The sequence below is a fragment of the Callorhinchus milii genome, unplaced genomic scaffold (assembly GCF_018977255.1).
Source record: "Callorhinchus milii isolate IMCB2004 unplaced genomic scaffold, IMCB_Cmil_1.0 Scaffold4, whole genome shotgun sequence".
Lineage (NCBI taxonomy): Eukaryota > Metazoa > Chordata > Chondrichthyes > Chimaeriformes > Callorhinchidae > Callorhinchus > Callorhinchus milii.
The window spans coordinates 32,339,659-32,361,002 of record NW_024704745.1 but is presented as its reverse complement, the minus strand read 5'-3'; the positions used below and the strand labels follow the sequence as shown (position 1 = coordinate 32,361,002).

General features: G+C 37.7%; 1 protein-coding gene across 1 annotated transcript in view; it reads left to right on the top strand.

Annotated features, from left to right (window-relative positions):
- dachd (dachshund d) overlaps positions 1-21,344 on the top strand; it is a 315,047-nt gene that overhangs the window by 109,057 nt on the left and 184,646 nt on the right. The window contains exon 2 of the mRNA XM_007890728.2: positions 12,064-12,179. Within this exon, the coding sequence (XP_007888919.2) occupies positions 12,064-12,179 (116 nt within the window). The remainder of the gene's footprint in view (positions 1-12,063; positions 12,180-21,344) is intronic.

Below are 21,344 nucleotides of genomic sequence, written 5' to 3'. Positions count from 1 at the left end.
ACAGTTATACACAAGGACTGCTAAAGTCAGTTCTGTTCACAAAATAAAAACCCTGGTATTTTTCAGTTTTCTTCAGGGTCCATTTCTTCTGGTTGAGGCTGGGCTGGTGAACTCATTTAAAAAAAAGGCACTTTGATGCTGTGATAGGATAACAGTAGGGTAGATATTTTGGAAGGATAAGATCAAATGCGCCGAAGAGCCTTCTTCATCCAAACCTCTCTTACAATCTTGTGAAATAACTGTCATGTTTCTCGAGAAAAGCTGTTACTAGAGTAAGTGACAGTAATTACCTGTGAAGCAGTTTGAGATGTGTGAATAGAATGAGGCGCCTTAAAATGCAAGTTCTTATAGTCCTTGCATTTGATATAGTGCTTTATCACATCACAAAGACCTCTCAAAGTGCTTCGCAGTATTTTACTAAAAGGCAGACAGGACTTTGTTTTAATGTCTCATTGACGATTTAAGCTTCCCAAGCTCTATATTGGAGTGTCAGGCCAGAAAGTGCAGATTTCAAACTAAATTGTGTTCCAAATAATTTTTAGTCCAAAACAAAAAATGTATTTTTTTCATAAATAAGCATTTTATTGAGATTATTTATTGTTTTAGATATTTATCTGAATCTTTTATCTGCCCAACAGATAGGGATTGAGTGGACATTGTTGCTTCTGGATAGGTCTCCCAGAGGTGTGCCTGTTTAGACTCTGTTAATATGTCATTGGAAGATGGTGTTAACACATTATTATAAGATAGTTGAAGTTATTGGACTCTTCCCCCTCCTCCCAGCGTGTGTGTCTTTTGGCAATCCAAGAGTACAGTGATAATATCCATATGTGGTCTTTCTTGGATTCTATTTTATTTGCCCACACAATGCAGTCACTAAACTTTTCAGTATATTCTGTGAAGTGTTTTGAGATGTCTTCCTAACATGAAAGGTGAGATGTCTTCCTGACATGAAAGCTATATCAAATGCATATCTTAAATTGATGCCTTTCAGTCACTGACTCCCTTGCCAGTGGAAATAATTCCTCCCAATCTACTTGATCAAAACCCTACTTTATACTAGTGTTCCCGCTGCAAGTGAAGATTGTCTTGAATTGGTCACGGCAACGTGATGATTTTTTAAAACGAAAAGATGGTGGGGTCTATTGCCCATGCTTTGTTCCTGTTACAGTTTCGATGAGAATTCTTATGGGATTCCTTAGTAAGAAATTCCATTAAGAAAAGCTGCAACCCCCTATATCTTTACCAAATGTTTTGGAAATAAATGTAATCTTTGAGTCTTTGTGTTGAAAGATAACTGATCCAGGGAGATTTCCATGTAAACTGTAGCTTGGGTAATCAGACTTACCCTGTGTGACCCTCAACTGCCAGTATCCAAGAAACAGTATTCTGCACGCATAAAGTTTAATAGCTTTTACTGTGTGTTTTTTTGATTTTGGTTCAGGTTATGACTGTATCTAGGAGACGATTGTTTTCACTGCCTTTCATAGCCAAAGCAAACAGATCAATAAAGTATGAACTATTATCTGTGGTAAAAGAAATGAAAATCAAACTGGAGATAATACCTCAGTTAAAAGGTTACGCTGGATGATAACAGCTATTTTGTTAATTTATTTGTTTACTGGTATAGCGAGATAAAGGGAAGAACAATTAGAGAATGTGAAGTGAAGGATTAACAAATGCTCATGACTGATCTCTGTTGGTTTTAAAGATTCATTCTACAATTGTGTGAAAATTGGAGAGAATTTTCAAATATATCAGATGTTATCAAAAGAGAGTTGTGCATATTTCATGTCTTCAGCTACCGGGTGACAACCTGGCTCAGTTCGTAGCATTCTCGACTTTGAGTAGGAAGGGCTGTAGGTTCCACCCCTATTTGGGACTTTGAACTCACATAGTTTCGGGTGACACTCCAATGTAGTGTTGGGGGTGTGCTGCATTGTCAGAGATATTATTCATTGGATGAGGTGTTAAACCAAGGTCCCATAATCCCCTACTGGACATTAAAGATCCCATAGCACTATTTGAAAAGAGAATGGAGTTTCTCCTAGTATCCTGGCCAAAAACCCACCTCCTGATGTGAAAGGCATATTGTAAAAAAATGCCTGGATTATAATAATAATAATAAATAATACTAATCCTTGCATTTGATATAGCGCTTTTCTTGTCTTCTAAACATCTCAAAGCGCTTCACAAAATATACTGTAAAGTGAATTGACTGAATATTTTGTGAGCGAAACATGGCAGCCAATTTTGCACAGCAGTGTCCCACAAACAGTCATGGATTGAAGTGACCAATTTTAATATTATTTTGAAAGTGAACTCCGACATAGGTTGAGGTGCCTTAAATTATGGCCTTGTGTACATTTTGCTGGGTTCAAAATGCTGGGTAATTGAGGTGTGATACGTGGGTGCACACCTGCCCTCCTCCACTGTCATGAAGTTGTCCTCTTGTCACTGTGTTGCAATGGGAACCAGGAGAAGAGTGGCCACTCGCTCTTGGGATTTTTCAGAGGAATGGCATAGGACTAAAGAGCTTCCACCTCCAAATGGAAATATTTTAAAACTGAGGAGGAAGATAAGGAAATTAACTGGTTGAGTGAACATAGGAATTCTTAACATTGTACATTGAGTAGTCAGGCACATACTTCAACTCTGCAGTGTAAAACAGATTAGACTAAACCCCTGCATTAAACACTCACCCGTGGGACCAACGCCAAGTGGCTGATTAAGATGTGAGTAGCTTTGTAATCCAAGTTCGGTGTGACAACTATTTCACAACTAAATTATATCTCCAGCTACTTAGACCTCTAATGTCCCAGGACCACACTTGATTCTAAAATGAATTGCATCACACTGTAGCACTGTAATGGCTTTGGCCTCATTTAAATTCAGACTCCGCTGTGCAGATTAACTTGCTTACTGTTGTCACTTTATATGGTGAGAACACTTGATGATGCGGATTTCAAAGTCCATACGGAGATTGCTTGATAGTGATCTGATACTATTATATATCCACGCCCCATGATTTGGTGGATTGAAATAATGCCTCAATGCATAATGCCACTTATGATTCAAACTGCCTTCGGGCTGAACCTGAAGTAAATCCAGCTTCAGGTTCCAATTTGAATCCTGCTGATTTGCTGCTGATGGTTCACTTAAGAGTAACGGCAAATTCAATCTAAATTAACTCTTGTCTGTACAAATAGAACTTATAATGATCCCCCTGTACTTTGTAGAATGAACATAAGCAACCTGGTGTTAGAAATAGCTTCACAGGGATTTGATCCTTCTTCCACAATGACACAGTTGTCTTGTTATATGAATGTTAGGATAGAAATTCTCAGGAAATTTTGAAGGAGGTTTGAACATGAAATAAAACTGGAGGGGAAAAGGTCGGAAATGAACTGGAAGAGAGATGAGAATTAATCGGTTTGCCAGGGATCTGGCAGTTACTGTGCATTGCAACTGTGCAAGGTGTGGGTTTAAATTCAGCTCAGCCACACAGGATGAAAGGAGTTTTACGGATATATAGAGGCAGCTTTGCTATACTGTTTACAGTGGATGAACTACATTTTACTGACTTGTGAGTGCTTTATGTAGAATCATAAAAGAGTTGCCCTACATCTACCCATGCTATTATACTTGACATGGGAATGCTTATAGTACATCGCAGAGAGATCTTTATTCTGTATTTAATGCAGAATTTTCTTTAATCGAGAAAGAATGAATAATAATAGAAGTCAAACACAATTCTGAACTTTGGAGTGTTTAAGGGATTATGAGAAGAGAACTTAAAGTGGTGTGCTGTAATAGAATCTTACTAATGTTTATGTAAAACACAGTTCATTTATTTTCTGTAATTCAGTGATCTTGCACTTTCTTTAGACTCAGAGCATTCATAGACACTTTAAAGAAAATGTTCTCTTTACATGTTGGTGTTGTGACGGTGATGAACAGGGCTCCCGCTTAACTCCCGTCTCTGCTTTAAGTGGTCTTCATTACTCTGCAAGGAGGTGGAAATATCTTGTTGTAACCTGTTTTATTTTGCTGATTTCATATCAATTCCCCACAACAACTTCTAACTGTGGAGCCTATAATACTACCAGAATCTAAAACATCCAAGAGCAACGTTTCCCAGAGCATTTCCAAAGTTTTAATGGGACTCTCAAAAAGAATATCACTTATCGACTCAAGTGATTTTTTAGTCCTTTATTCCCCCCCACTACCCCCCAAAAATACTCCAAAAAGGTAACACTGAATTCCCTTCCAAGATCACCTGCTGTATAATACTGTCTTGTCTCTTTAAGTTAGAAGAGGGGTAATGATTATTTTTTCAATTATTCAACCATAAAAATCAGAATTGCCTGCAGCAATCGTTGAATAATGGTCGATTAACTGACTGATTGTTATGCCTCTCCTCTTCATACAGATAGAACATAACTGAAGGAAAAAAAATTGTGCACTTCTGATTCCACAATTTCAGTAATGTTTAATAATTTAGCCATGTAGAAAATAGTAATTATGGCTTTTCTTGTGTGGGTTCCTCCAAATGACATAATTATGATTTAAAACATGGATTAACAATGTTTTTTTTTGCAGTTCAAAGCCTGTGTGCGCAATGTTCTTTCATTGATCATTCTATCTAATTGTAGTGCCCTTTAAGGAATAAAAAAATAAAAAAAACACAAATGATTAATTGACACAGTCCATCTTGCTATAATGACAATGACTTTGTTGTGTTGAAATTAGTAATGTAATTGAGTGTAGTTTCTCTTTAATCTGATTGCTTTACCAGCAGTCTATGTGATGGTATCAGGTTCTAGCTTGCATTGCTAGGTCAACATGGACCTAGTCCATTAAAGGAGCAAGGTTCAGGGAAAGTTCGGCTCTATTGTTTTACCATGGTTACAAAACAAGAAAGGAGAAATCCTGTATTTATAACATATTGCTGCAATGGGCCCTGGAGGTACAGTAACTTGTTATTGTTCAAAAGCTAAAGCCAGCAACCTTAACCTAATGATTATCTGTTGAGCAAACACAAGGCTGTCCTCCATTGACTGTATAAGCAATGCACAGATGGTCCTAGTTCAAACTAATGCCAATAAGTTAAAATTCATACTTGTTCAATTTTAGCTCATCCACCTTCAATAATATCTAAGCAACATGAGCATAAATCAACAGTCTATTAGTAGTATATATTGCAGTGTAATAAATACATACAGGCAAATATTGCCATATGTGTGTACATTGTATAGAACAAAATAAAAAATAGTAACAGTACATTGCTTTTGCAATTTTTGGTATCGTAAGTTTACTTTAGTTATTTCTCGTGTGTGCGTTGTGGCATATTGTAATACATTATGATATTATATAATGATATTCTTGATAATATTTGAACAAAATATTCATCTCTCAATCTTCTATTGGTACAAATGTAACTATATAAATACATAAGAACAGCCATTTGTCCACATCATACAATATATTCATTAAAACTGATGGGTAGTATGGTGCCCTGGTAATTTGACTTGGCTGTGTCAATTTGGTGAAATTGCTTTAAAATGCTAGGATCCATATGTCACTGCAAATTTTATTTTTAAAATGTTTAAACGACTGTAAATGATAGAATGCAGTTCTCAAAGAAACCATTTTACTAAAACACACAATATTCTGCAGCTTTTAAGTGTGTGAGGTGGGGGGTGTCAATGGGAGTTTTGAGGCACTTTGTATGTTAGTTAGGAAAAGATTTACTTCTGCGTTTAAAAACGAGACAAAAAAGGTTTACAAATATTTAGTGGTAAATTGCCAGTGCATTGATATCCACTTTGTCCATTGCTTTTTATCTCTGTCTTACCTAAATAATTGTCTGTTTGAAAATTTTGCAGCTACCAAAGTCCCTTGAACTGAGCCTTTGGTTGCCAATGGCATATAAGTCAATAAGCAGCTTCTGTACTCATTAAATATCCTGGCTGAGGTATTTAAACAGGAGTCTTTTATTGCTAATAGTATTCCTGACAAGTGGAAGTTATCCACTTTTTCTACAGAACAGTCACTACACTGGACATTAATTGACTGTGAAGTTCTTCGAGACATTTCAACGTGATAACATTGCAAGTTTGCAAAATGTATGTCAGTTTTATGCCACCTCTGCAAAATTTAAGATTTAACTTGGCAAAATGTAAGTTTGGAAAATGGAGCAAGTGTTCAATGCAATGGTTGGCTTGAATTTGATGTTGTTGCACAACCATTATCATAATTTAAGAATCGTAGGATCTAAGATTTTTTTAGCATGAAAGAATGCTATTTGACCTGACTTGCTTGTGCCAGTTCTCTGAGACCTATCGCCTTATCCCCCCACCCCACTCCTCCTCCCCTGTCGTTTCCCTGTAACTTTTTATGTGATTTCTTTTCAAACATTACTCTAATTCCCTATTAAAACTTGTTATTGATTCTTCTTTAACACTCATTGTTGGTAGGCGTTTCCACGTTCTAATAACTTTCTGTGTTTCAAAACATCTCCTGACCTTTTTTGGGGGGGTAATTTTGAACACCTTTTTTTGCCCAGCTGTTGATTCTTTCTCACGATGAATCATAGAATGGTTAAAAATTGTATCGCCCCTGAACATTGCCATTGGTCTGCCATGATGCTATATTCTCTAGGACAAGTTATTCTCTATGTAATACTTACACTTCCTTATGAATCTCAATGTCATCTTCTGCCACTCTGAACGTGTCTGACTAGGGTGAGAACATTCTTTGTCAAAGTGTAGGAATCCAAAGAAAATGCAAGGTTATTGGATATGATAAGTAGTGGATTTATTACAGAAATTTTCTGAATAAATAGCTCAGAAAAATTGCTTAGAGATAGAGGCTGTACATTTTTTTGTACTACAGGCAAAGTCGGCAAATACTCAATGCAGCAGAGAACCACAGAATTTTAGAGCACAGAAAGAAGCCATTTACCCATCATGCTTGTGCTTGCTCTCTGACAGACCTATCTATTTAGTCATTTTCTCTGCATTTTCCTCCAAACCTTTTGTTTCTCATTTTCAGATCTTGTGTCAGAGTGGCTCAGTGTTAGCACTCTGGCTTCTGAGTACAGCAAATTGTGGGTTCAAGCCCGACATGGGGATTTTGAGTTAATTGTCTATACTCTAATATAGTGTACATGTATTTGTGGAACACTTCTGCGCACAAATTGGCTGTTCCATTTGCCTGTACAATAACAAGTGAAAAAGTCACAAGCAAAAAAGTTAATTGCTAATTCAGCGAACTTAGCCAATCTTCTCAAAATGTAGAAGCATCAACATGCATCGATGGTTATGACAGAAGATGAGAAGGTTCCAGCTTTGCAAATTGTTCATACTTGCAGTCAACAAACACTCTTTTTTTAAAACTTAAAATGGTTGATCATTTCTACAGACATTACACAATGAGAAGTACATGTGTTTTGTGAGAGTTATGATGGAAATTCAGTATTCAACGAGTTACACAGACCACAAATAGGTCAGCATAGATTTGTGAAGGGAACAAAGCACATTTTTTGTCCATTACAGCTGAAAGTACATTGGTACAATGGGAATTACAACAATAGCCATTGTGTAAGTGTCCATAGAGATATAGTTCCTTTAATCTTTAATTACTTTTAAGACCAGTTTTCTCCCCCCCCCCCCCTGGGAAAACATGGTTGGAGCTGTGGATGATCTTAAATTTATATTTTCTGACTTTTTAAAGACCATCATGATTTAGGTAGTGCAGCTGAACTTTGGCCTGAGGCATACTTTAGAAGCTGTACTTTTGTGTATTTGGCCAGTATGTTAGGCTCAATAAATCTGCACTCAGCCATTAATATGTTTCCATATTATAACACATGTATACATTGGCTTTGCTGAAATATTCTATACAGGTATCCTAACACCAGTCTTTAGGTTATACCATTGTATCCAATAAGGATACAATGGTATAACCTAATGCTCAGGCATCACCTGATAAAAACAAGATTCCAGCATGGAATGTTTCAACAGGACATTTGGAAAACTGTTAGGATATATTAATCCTTTGTATGAGACATTAGGCCAAGGTCCTAGTGTCCTGCCCAACAATTCTCCAAATAAAATTGGCCATTCACTTCATGGTATGTGGGACATTGCTGTGTGCAAATTGGCTGCCAATATATTTGTAATATGTTTAGGATGGTAAATGTTTTACATTTTATGATTTGTAAAATGTCCTATTTCTGGTATGTGAAGAAAAAAAGTTGCAAAAATAATCCAGTGAGTTTAATGACAGTGAACTTCAGTGACTGAAGATGAGATGACACGACAAAGCAAAAACAAGAAGGTTAACCAACAAGTATCCTCCCAAACACTAAAGAAGAATTGGAGGCTGGGGACGTTCAGTGTCTGTAACCCAATCCTCAAGGTTTTTGGAATCATATAAAACAAAACTCGCTCGGCATTAGAAAAGAGCAATTGTGGTACAGAACTATGATATTCTCTCTACCCTATTGATTGTTCTCTGTTCAGCACTATTTATTTTTAAAAATAAATAATAACAGTCCTTGCATTTGATATAGCACTTTTCACGTCCTCTAGACGTCTCAAAGCGCTTCACAGAATATACGGTAAAGTGAATTGACTGTATATTTGTGGGCGAAACGCGGCAGCCAATTGGGTACAGCAGTGTCCCATAAACAATCGTGACCAAATTACTATTTTTTTTGAAAGATTATTATCCCGGAAAAGCAATCTGCCAGTCAACTAATAACCAGGTTACTACTTACTGCTAAGTAAACAGAGGCGTGTGGAGTAAGGAAACTTGCCTAAGGTTTCACCCTGCTGGGAATAGAAGCCAGGTCTCACTTGCGAGGCGAGTGCTTTAGCCACTAAGGTACAGGATTCCACACTCCAAATAGATACTCCAATTCAAGTTGATGAAAACATTAAAACTGGTACAGAGCTGTTTAAGAAGCTCTGTAGGTTGGTTTCTTGACAAGATAATAGTACCCTGATTTGTTTTTTTTCACACAGGCTGATATAAAGGACAACATTCTTCTTATTGTGTCAAACAATGCACCTATTGAAAGCATCATAAATCATGACTATATAAATCCTTGCCCACATGGCAGGCTCCCATTTGGTGGATAGCTTTCACTGTATGTGTGAAACTGCTGTTGGGAGTGTACCACATATCCTGAACTACAGAAGATACCTTGCTCCAGCGATTTGTGACTGGACTCAATTGACACTTTGATTTATAATACACTTTGGATGTTTACCATCCTCTGGAAGCCTCAGCACTTATGCTTTGGGATGGAAACAATATCATGAGCATACTCAAAACCTGTAATGCAAGATGTTGCGACAGCCCATTTGAGTCACTATAATATTCATAGCACAAACCCATTTCCGTGTTTGGATGCTGACATTTGTGGAATTACTATAAAATGACATATTTTCATGGCGTGATAATTTTGTTTCAGATCCTGGAGCCAAAACATTTTTTTAAAAAATATTCAAGTCATTAATTTTGCATGCTGATAGCCTGCAATTCAAAGGTAGTCAATGACAAAATTAAATTTCAATTGTTAAGAGTAAAAAGAACATACTCGACTGCCCATGCAAGAAAAGCATTAAATGTTCCCCTATGCTACAATACTCAGTTTTCATAGTATATTGCAAAAAAGATTCCCGACACATGTAATTTGTTTGTGATTATTTACCCAACATTTGTATGCAGTGGTGGGGGTAAGGGGAGGTGCAATGTATATTTTTTCAAAGAATTGGTTTGTGAATAAATTGTGTGAAAGAGGTTGCAACTTAATTATCTATTTAATATCTTCTCCCCTCCTGAGAAAAAAAGTGAGTAATGCATTCTTAGAAAGGTGTACAATGCATTCCACCTAGCTTAGTGAGTATAACACTGAGCCAAACACACCAGAAGGTTGTAGATTTGAACCATGGTGTGTGCTGAGTTTACTGATCCTGGAGAGGGGGAGTGGGATTAATTTGGATAGCTCTTTCAAAGAGCCAGCAGGGGCACGATGGGCCGAATGGCCTCCTTCTGTGCTGTATAACTCTGTGATTCTATGATCTCAGATATCTCCGTGCAGTCCTGTGGCTCAGTGGTTAGAGCACTCGCTTTGCAAGTGAGAGACCTGAGTTCAATTCCAGGCAGGGCGAAACCTTGGGCAAGTTTCCTTACTCCACACACCTAATAATAATCCCTCCAAAACCAAAAACAATAATAAAATTGGTCATTTTCAATCTATGATTGTTTGTCGGACATTGCTGTGCACAATTGGCTGCTGCGTTCGCCCACAAATATACAGTCAATTCACTTTACAGTGTGTTCTGTGAAGCGCTTTGGGACGTCCTCCCGACGTGAAAAGCGCTATATCAAATGCAAGGATTATTATTATTATTAGTTAGGGTAGCAATTTGGGTGTTACATTTGGCCTCAATCCCCCACGTAAGGGAAGGGAAAATCAACCAGAATTTCTGCTCATGATAAATATCCAATGTCCTTTATTGGAGAGGTGCTTGCATGACATTGGGTGAGACCATAATCAGGTCCACTGATCCCAATCCCGATCTCTGTCTTGGGCATTCATTGGAAAAGTGCATGTGTGGGCAACAGAGATCCCAAATCATTCCAATTTAATGGGAAATTATTAAATTTAGATTTCATTTTGAAGGTGGCTTCCAAATTAAGACTGAATTTTACAACGTTTTGCAAATCTTAAATATTAAGACAATGGTCTCAAGGCTAAGACCTCAGGTGAAGATAGGACCTGGTTTGGATTTCATTTCCCCGTGTGATGGATGTCCACTCTCTCCACCTTGTCTCACAAATTATAACAGCCAAATGTAACATTGTGTGTCAGCGTGTTGGTAGCACTCTTCTCTATGAGCCTGGAAGTTGTGGGTTCAAGCCCAAGTCGGGACTTAGAACTCATATAGTCTAAGGTGGCACTCCGTTGCAGTGCAGGGGTGGAGGAATGATGCATCATTGGATATGCTGTCCTTTGGATGAGACATTAACCAAAGTTCCTTCTACCTATTCAGATGAACATTAGAGATTCCTATGGCACTATTCAAAAAGAGAATGGGGTTTCTCGCTTAAATAAAATTGATCATTCACTTCATGGCTGTTTGTGGGACATTGCTGTGCGCAGATTTGCTGTTACATTCGCCACAAAATATACATTCACTCCACTTTACAGTATTTCCTATGAAGCAGTTTGTGACATCCTCCTGACTTGAAAGGTGCCTTATAACTCCAATGGTTTTATATAATGTCTACTCCCCTTAGCCCAAGAAAGTGTGTGACTCTTGTTGAGCTGTTATAGTAGATTACTTCAGATTAATTCAACAGAATAAAACAGCCCACTCAGATTGTTTTTTATATATCTATTAAAAAAAAGCTGTTTACCTCAAAAATGTACACTTAAAGGTTTAACCATAGTGTCACAGTTTAATTTGAGGTCTAAAGAATTTTAGCACCAGGAACTGTTTGAGATTCCTATGTAGAAAAGATTCTTTCTCCCTACTCCCTTTCATCCTCCAACCTAATTGTAGCACTAAAACGTGAGAAAAATGGGAGCAGATTTTGTAGAGCTGACATTGCCTTTTAATTTCCTGAAGGATCTTAAAATAGCATTCATTTAAACTACTACACATATTTGGCTTTTAAAAATCCCATAAATCAATATCAAGCTAACTGCAGTAATTATTACAAGTTAGAGCATAATTTTCAAGCTGAAAGCTCCATGTCGAATTTTAGCATATGCAAACTAGGCAATTCTAACATGTATAGATATTAATATTGAGAATCAGGTAACGAGGTACGAGCTATGAATAATGCATTAACAGTGGTTGATCTTTATGAAAGAAATGAATTCAGCATGTAATCTAATTAGTAAAGGAAGTCTATTACATCCAGTGAAAAGCAATCGTCCTTGAAATAAGTTTATTTACAGTCTCACCGAGCACTTTGAACAACTTCAAAATGTTGCTCATGATGTGCACACTAACTGCAAATGTTTATCTTTTCTTTCAGCTCCAGACCAGGAAGACCTCCCAAACGATCCCAGAGTGTTACATCCCCGGAGAATTCCCACATTATGCCACACAGTGTCCCTGGCTTAATGTCCCCGGGAATCATTCCTCCTACAGGTAATGGGTTTCTGGAAATCTTCTCCACTTTCCTTGCACAGTTGCTTGATTTAAATGAGATTGCTCTGACAGAAGACCAGTGCCCTTCAGGTTTTTACACTTAACCCAGAATTGGCACAAATTAAATAATAGAAGCCTTCTCCTTTCATGACGAGTGAATTTCTTTCATACCCGCTGTCGGTATGATTAATAGAATTTCACAGACTGCTCACACTGTGTCTTAGCTGTCCCCATGCTCACTGAGGGTTTCCTAAATATCGAGCAACCTTTGAATGCAAAGGTTTGCATTCACACCTCAGGCGCTAACAGTATCACCATCCATGGATGCACACTCCACCTTACTAAGCCAGTCTGGAAACTTGGAATCTTGTTTGACCCTCAACTATCCTTTCTACCCCACGTCCGTGCCATGATCTGCTCCGCCTTCCCCCAACTCCGCAATATCACCCGGCTCCGCCATTATCTCACCCAACAGGGCGCCAAAACCATCATACAAGCATTTATTACATCGAGGCTTGACTATGCAAACTCCCTGCTTGTTGGCCTTCCCAACTCCTGCCTCCACAGGCTGCAGTTCATCCAGAACTCTGCAACCCATGTCCTCTCCCGCACTAGGCTCCGTGACCCTATCACCCCCATCCCTGGCCGACTCCACTGGCTTCCCATCACACAGAGGATACAGTTCAAAATCCTGGTCCTCACCTTCAAAGTCCTCCATGGTCTTGCTCCCCCTACCTCTGCGACCTCCTAACCCCCTACTATCCTGTCTGCTCCCTCTGCTCAGTTGGCTCCGGCCTGCTTCATGTACCGCACCTCACCCGCCTCACCTGCTCCACCATTCGCGGACGGGCCTTCTACCACTCTACCTCCACCCTCTGAAACTCCATCCTGCAGTCCCTCCGCCTCGCCCCCTCCCTTGCCTCCTCCATCTCAATACCCTCTTCTTTGACCATGCTTTCAATCACCCTGCTTCCCTCCCCTGCCCTCCACCCTCCCCAATCCCGACCCCCAGCTCGGATCCGAAACTCTGACTGTCCAGCACCTTGGGACGTCCTTCCGACATGAAACACGCCATACAAATGTAATTTTGTTGTTGTTGTCGAATAAAGGCGAGCTGCTTCTGGAGAGTGCAGAAGGTATTAAATAGTTGTGTGTACACATTCAACTAATTATTTTACCGCTAAATCTTGTTCATTCACAACACTGTTTGTAGAACACTGGAATCAGCTCACTAAGGAAATGGAAGACGACTTGTAGCTGTTGTGGTTACAGCTCGCTGAGAAGTTTAAATATGATGAGAAAAAACTTTAGTAATGCTATTTTGTGTGGAGAAAATTGGCAGGCTAATTTATGTCGAATTTTGGTATGAAAGCTTTCGGTTGTTTTATGTTGATTTGCTCGTTTGAGAGAGAAAGTAAGAAGGCAAGAAGGCAAGAAGATGTTCGCCTAGAAAATACACTTTACCTTATAACCAGTGTAACACTTTGAGATGTCCTCCTGATGTGAAAGACGATATATCAGATATATCAAATGCAAGGATTATTATACTGTTAAGATAACAAAGAGGCTACCTTCTAATTCTCTGTTATTTTGCTTCTTGCTTTTAAGCAAGGAAGTAGATAGTGGTAAAGAGAGTGATAACTCCACTGAGTGTTAGAATGAAAGCGTTTTGGAGCAGACTATTCATCCTCTCAGTTAAATTGGGATATGGAGAAATTATGGATTATAGCAGTTACCTTAAACTCTGTTGTGATTTATGGAAATTATTGTTTAGCCAATGAGTTAACCTTAATGCTTAATATCCCATTATTTTTCCATGGACGTCCTTCTTAATTGTGCACGAAGTGTGTGACCAGGCATGTGAGTGCACTTACAGCACATTTTTTCTGGGGACTTAAACGATAGTGAAGGGCTGGGGTGGGGCGGGGGAATCCTCTATTAACCTCACTGAAATAGAAACACAATATAATTGACTTTAGTTCAAGAAAACTGCGACAAAAATAAAACACTTTGTGGTTCTGCGCATTTCTCCAATAATTGTAGATTGGTCTTATTCTTCTTAGGTTGAGGGGAGATTTAATAGAGGGGTTGAAAATTATGAAGGTAGCTAAGGAGAAACTGTTTCCTTTGGCTGGTGGGTTGGTAACCAGAGGACATGGATTTAAGATAATTGGTAAAAGAATCAGAGAGGAAACGAGGAGAATTATTTTTACCCCAAGAGTTGTTATTATACAATTGCAAGTTGTGGTTATGGTCTGGAGTGCATTGCCTGAAAGGGTGGGTGGAAACAGATTCAATAATAGCTTTCAAAAGGGAATTGGATAGGTACTTAAAAAGGAAACATTTGCAGGGTCATAGGGTAAGAGCAGGTTTGTGGGGCACGATGGTCCGAATATCCTCCTTCTGTGCTGTAAGATTCTATGATTCTTTGAAACATTGAATTTTATGTATTGCAAGCAGCTTTTATGTAGTACAAGTTGTTTTTATTTGTAGATGTTATATGAAAGGCAAGGTACTTGAGTTTTCTGATACTTGAGTTTTTTTTCACTGTATAAAAGTTGAATGTTTTAGCTTCCAAATTATGGTAGTTTGGGGGTGTGGGGGGGGGTGTGGGGAGGGTTAGGGTGAAATAAAATCCTAATTTTTTAAAAATCTTAACATGTTTTTGGGTTGCCATTCTTGCATGTGCAAAATGTTTGGGGAATTATATTTTTTCCATATCCTCACAAGAAGATGATAAAAGGCATGAGCAAAGACACTTACTTGAAAAGGAGTACTCATCCAGAATTCCATGATTGCTGGGCTAGCTGCAAGCAGAAAGGTCAGTGAGAATCGGAAAGACAGATGTGGTGAGGGTGAGAGAGGAGAGGAAATGCTTAAACTCTGCATGTGATACCAAATGCCCTTTTAAAAGCTCCAATATACCGGGGAAGGGGGGAAGGTCAAACTCTTGAGTAGCTACTAACATCTCAAGATATAAAAATCACATGCTGGGTCCGGAAAGCCATTATTCTAACTTATCTTAAATACCTGTAACATTTCTTGTTGCTTAGAAATGACATTTATATTTGTGACTACCTTGTTGGAACATCCCAGTCCATTAAAATTGTGTAATTTTTCAAATCTTGAGATGATATTATGTATATAAAATCATCAGTTACCAGACAGGGCATTTGTCTTTCTATACTGAAGGAATTTAAGCATAAAGACTGAGCTCAAGGTCTCTCTAACATAGTATAAAGTTAGTATGAAAGTTACTACTGCTCTCTCCAGAGTGGAACTAAAACCGAATGGAGCAGAAACTCTTAGATGTTCTGTAAGTCCCTGTGTGTCTGAATTGCTGTATTTGGGGGTTAAACACAACAGTTAATGTTTAAAACAACAATAACAAATTACATATGTATAGTGCCTTTCATGTCGGGAGGATGTCTCAAGGCACCAAATAAAGTATTTGTGTTTCTGTTTATATCATAGGTAGGTAGGGGATTAAAATATGATGTGGGTTATTTAATTCCATTTTGAATGTAAGGAATTAAGTGGTCTCCAGGACTCTTGCCTTCATCTCCCACTGTTTCGCCCACAAAATATACAGTCAATTCACTTTACAGTATATTCTGCGAAGCGCTTTGAGACGTTTTGAAGATGTGATTAAAGCGCTATATAAATTGCAAGGATTATTATTATTATCTCCTATTTTCTATTAAATTAGATTTCTATCATTTAGAAACATCAAAAATGCAAGGATTATGATTACTATTTTCTTTTAAAATTTGCTGTTTTTGTTCCCCCTGTTTGAATTCACAAGGGACAAAGTAAATAAAAGATTGTGAATTATCCTACAAGTACAGCAAGGAAGTGAACATTACAGTGTTTGGTGTGATATTTATCACATACTACGTTTCCTCCTTCATAGCATTGATTTGAGCTGAAATGAACATTTGAAGTTCATTTCAATTGTACAATTTTAGAATATAACCTGCATTATTTTGTTATAGAAAATCACAAGAGCTTTACAATGGTTGTCCTAAGTTGCTGAAACTGGGTGCCACACATGGATAAAATGTTTAATACCTTAGCCGCAATATATCTCCCATCCTGATGGGCATAAAAAATCACAAAGCATATTTGAAACATTACGATAATAATAATAAAGCTATTAACATTGCTTTCATTGCACTCTCCCAAGATCTGTCAAATAATCTTGAGCCAGTTGCGCAATTGCTGCACATGCTTGATTGACTTTGAGTGCAATGAATAAACAGGCCACAACCAATTATATTTGATTTGGTGGCCCACTTAATAAGATGGGAGTCCATATACTGCCCAATCCTGAGTTAAAAACAGCTTCATCCTGAGGATTGTGTTCCAAAGTGTAGACATCAAACAGTCAAGAGCTGCAATGGGGCAGGATATAGCATTCTTAATAAAACCAATTTATCACTGCACGTGAATAGTTATTTATGCTCCAACCTTTTGTCTTATGTGACCTTAAGGCCTGTTTGCTCTGAGAGATCACAAACAGTTTGGATCATGTTGATCTGAAGGGAATGCGATTATTTTAGCGTTTAGATGCGCTGCGGTTTTCCTCCAGGCAGTAAGTGACCAGGGATTGCAATCAGACTGTAGCCACCAGTCTGATTTGAATCACATTGATGTGCAGCCAGCTTTAAACTTGCATCAGGAGGTGGGAGAAATCTTACTCTGGAATATATTTAGAGTAAATGTCTCTGTGCCCTTTATACTGGCTAATTAAACAAAAAACAGCTGCAAATTAGTAACAATACAAATTTACTGCTGCCTGAAAAAAAAGCTCTTATCAAGATTCCATGTTATATTTTATCTGGTTGAATCTTGCTGGTGTACAGTTTGCAGACTTGAATCTTGCTTGTGTACAGAATTGCATTGATCCTGTCAATTAAAACATTGACAACTCACAATTGCAAGGCACAAATAATGCAAAGTGGAGTGTTTGAAAAAGAACATAGCCACCACGTTTTGAACCATCTGTCCTTCAGATGGGTTTAAAACTTTTAGATCAACATTCAGTAGGTATTGGAAAGTGGTTTGGAAAAGGTTTCAAATTTCTATGTGTTGATATGTCAAAAATTGTACTATTTTTTAACAGGATTTCTTACCTTATGTGTGTTGCTGATTCACTGAAATGCTCCAACTTGATTGTTCTTTCCCAGACTTGTGGGGGAATTTACCCCTTTTAATCCTGCTGAAAAAAACAATCAATTGTACTTTTGGTGCCTTTGTTGTACAACAATGCTAAGAGGAACCAGATTGAAGGTAAAATCATGTCATAACCACCAGCAGGCCAGAATTGCAGGGCCAATAAGGAGGTAAATGATAGCCACTATTTTAAATTGCCACTACCAACTGGCTGTAGAGCCAAATTTAACTCACTTAAAATAAAAGTTTTGCACAGAATGCTGAGTTAGCAAAGATTCTCATTCTGAATGATAGTTGCAAATCTTTCTTTGCTCATTGATCTGTCTTGTTCTCCTACAAAATAGGAATAAGTCGTTCAATGTGCACATAGCAATATCCCACAAACAGCCATGAAGCCATCACACTTTACAGTAAATCCTGTGAAAAGCTTTGAGACATCCTGATGTGAATAACACCATGTGAAACACAAATAGTTTTGGGGGGCAGTTTTTGAAAAAATAATTTAGTCTTAATTTGGAAGCCTATTGTTTGCGGTACTTTTGAAATTTTGGAAAAACATCTTCCATGTTCAGAATTAATTTTTAATTTTTCAAACTTCCAAATGATTTTTGATGTTTGAGACACTGGTCTGAAGACTAAGAAAATATCAGGCCTTGGTTGCCTAATAGGGAAAAGATGAAAAAAGACAAAATAAATAAGAAAAACAAACTGAAACAGTTTAATGTAAAGAAACAACATACTGAGTGGAATATTTCAAAAGGTCTCTCTGAAACCATCAGAATCACTAAATGGATGAATTCACTGCTGGGTAAGGTTTAGCTTGTAGTTTCTGTAGAGTTAAACAAATACTATTTTCCCATGACAGTGTTTTGTAAACCTATCAATGGTGTACTTGATGGAATGGCACAACCTCATCAGAATGCATTTTGCCTTTACTATAAAATAAAATAATCCTTGTATCCACTGTCATCTTGCCACGAAAGAGCTCTTCTGGCTTTTATTCCTTCCTTTCCTAGGGTTTGACGAACACTTCTTTTCATGTACAGAATGTCTTTAAAACTTCATGTCAAAGCTTTGGTATCTAGAAATTGTGCTATTTAATATATCCCAACTATCGTTTAATCTGCTATGTGAATGTGAGATGAGTTAATGCGGCACAACCAGTTTGTAATATTATGCTTGTGGAATGTATCTTGCAGTACAGTATGTATCTTGACTCATAGCACAATAACGTTTTCCTCTCTTCTAAATTGCATGTGCTCTTTTGTCTTCAGGACTCTGCCTTCCAGGTAAACAGACTCTTGCCATCTCTTTAATGTGAGTGGTTTGAAATCTGGGAACCACTAAGGGTGATGTACAGTTCTGTGCCCAATTTGCCTTTAAATATAAGGGCAATGGTCCTACAACACCAATATTAATACTGTTGTACCTTAGCAATTCTCTTCAGGTCACTCGGGTACTTATCCATCTCTTGTAAGGTCTTTTAACTCATGGAGATAACATTCATCTTGTCTGCCTTCTCTTGGCAAACAAGGTGACTGTTGGCTCCTTTTTCATGTAGAATGAAAATTCCCAAATGAAACTCCATAACTCTGCACAGCTATATGCAGGGTCTCTCCATAAAATTGGCAATTTCAGTAATTTGGGCATTTAAATGAGTATCTTATTTAGAAAGGTTCATGTGGGAATTGGGTTGGTCATAGGGCATTTTTGGAGAAAACCTGAGATTTGCACTTGACCTATTGCTATGTCAGACCTCAAGCACTCATTATTGTTAAAAGCATTATTGTTCTATAGCATTGATTTAAGAACAAAATATCCCCTTCCCCCTAAAAAACAATGAAGTTCAGCATAACTGCCATCCAAATCACTCATTCTCTATTATAAATTAATTTGAAAGACATCGTTCTAACATTTATGATGGAGCCAGCTCTGCAGTATTGAAAATATCGCCCATTATTTTCATTTAGAAATTGAAACAAGAGAATAAATATAGTTGGAGATTAGTGGACACGTCACATCGCTTCTGGACATTGGTGGGAACAATGTACAATAACAAATAATTTCAGGTCACTGTGAACCTTAGCGCAGCTCTGTAATTCCATTGAAAATCAGGCCATGGGTTCTGTTTGAGCACTTGGCTTTGTCTTGTGCCAAACCAATTTTTGGTGTGCTTTAAATTTATCCAAATGGACGTTTTCCATATCTATTTTTGCTTAAATAATACATGTTATTGCATTAATGTTTACATATATTTTAATCGAAAGAAAAGTGCACTTTGCTTATCGCAGTTTTTATGTAGCTTATTCAGCAGGGTAAAGAGTTACTGGAATTTGAATATTTAGCAGAGACGTAGAACCTGTCGGCATTAATTTATATAATCTGTCCAGGACAATTTGAAAGTTCATGTGTGATCTTTTTTTTCCCCCTTTTTTTTAATTGCGAAGAGTTTGTTCTAAATATTGTCATTTTCTATTAAAGAGGTACATGACCAATTAGTATAGCAAAATTACTTGAGGCATATTACAGTCTTCATGCACCACATCACATGCCTAATCAAGCACTTACTCTCAAGAAGGCTCAGAGCTGTCCATCTGTAGATTTTATGTATGAAACCTGTCTTCCTTCTGATTGCTAATTCTAGGGCTAAGAGTATTTGCCTCCAATGACAGAGTTGCCGTTGTAAATAAGTCAGGCATGTTTATTTAATCCTGAATGTAGCTACATTAAAAAAACCTGATGCAATCACTTCACTTGGACAGGAGAAAATAATCAAAAGCAATATTTGATCTTATCAGTTTCTGTCCTTATTGTTCTAAATCGTTGGACATTGAATGGGACTTTGATAATCTCTGATTGAAAGTGATTTGTGAATGTTAACTTGTGAGATGTTATCAGGTTTTGACTGTAATTTTTTTTCCTTTTGTATAGAGAATTCCGAATATGATTAATTTTGCATTCACAAAAAAAATGTGTGTTTGCTTGGATTATTATTCTGGAGTGTTTTTGAGTGGATTGGCCTTGAAGGGAGTTGTGGTAAAATTAAAGAGGTAGCTTTACTGTTGAAACGATTGTGGTACAGTAGTATTTTACAGACGAGTTTGGTCCAAGAGTGGCAGCCTGGCATCTGTAAGATATTTTGCCCTCTCACTCATTTCTCCTCCCCACTAAAAAAATGGCAATCTATAAAGGAGCGCAAGAACAAGAAAAAGCCATTCGATCATCAAGCTTGTTCCTCGATCATGGACTCCCACTCACCCCACAACCTCTTCAAAGAAAGTTCTCCAAAGGAATTTGAACAAAAACTTTGGATGCTCACATTTTCATAATTGCACAAATTCAACAACTTTGCTCTGCCCACCTCCTTTCCCCGCCCATCCCGCACCCCACCAATTCACCATGCTCCAGTAGTGCAGAAAGCATCTTTACCTGTTTATGCCTATATCTATAACCTCTAACTGCTGTTCCCAATCATCAATTTTTTGGGGGGAGAGTCAATCAACATGCTGTTAAACTGTTTTTGCTGTGCGTCTTTTCCATGTAACCTCACTCTGGGAAGAAAAACAATGGTCTAATTTCTAATCAACCTCAGTGCAACCTGGGACATCCTCCAGACGTGAAAGGTGCTCTATAAATGTAATTTTGTTGTTGTACTATTTAAAATGAACTCTTAGGCTGCTTAATAAATAGAAACTTCAGTCGCAGTTGTCAAGACGAACATTGTGTCTTTGTGGCATGTTCTTGTTGAATTTAGTTGACCTGTAAAGAATGTTTTGCTTTTATCCTATTTGCCAAATCCATTCCTATCAGCTGAATTATAGATTCTATTCATATTACGCCAACCGCAAATATAAAAAAGAAATCTTTGATTTAGATCATGGCCAGCATCTGTGTTGGACCACTTCTATAGAATGTTTCTGTGAGATTTGAGAAGATTTGATATGAGCCTCTTTTTGTCCCTCTGTCTGTAAACTATTCCCTGCAATAGTT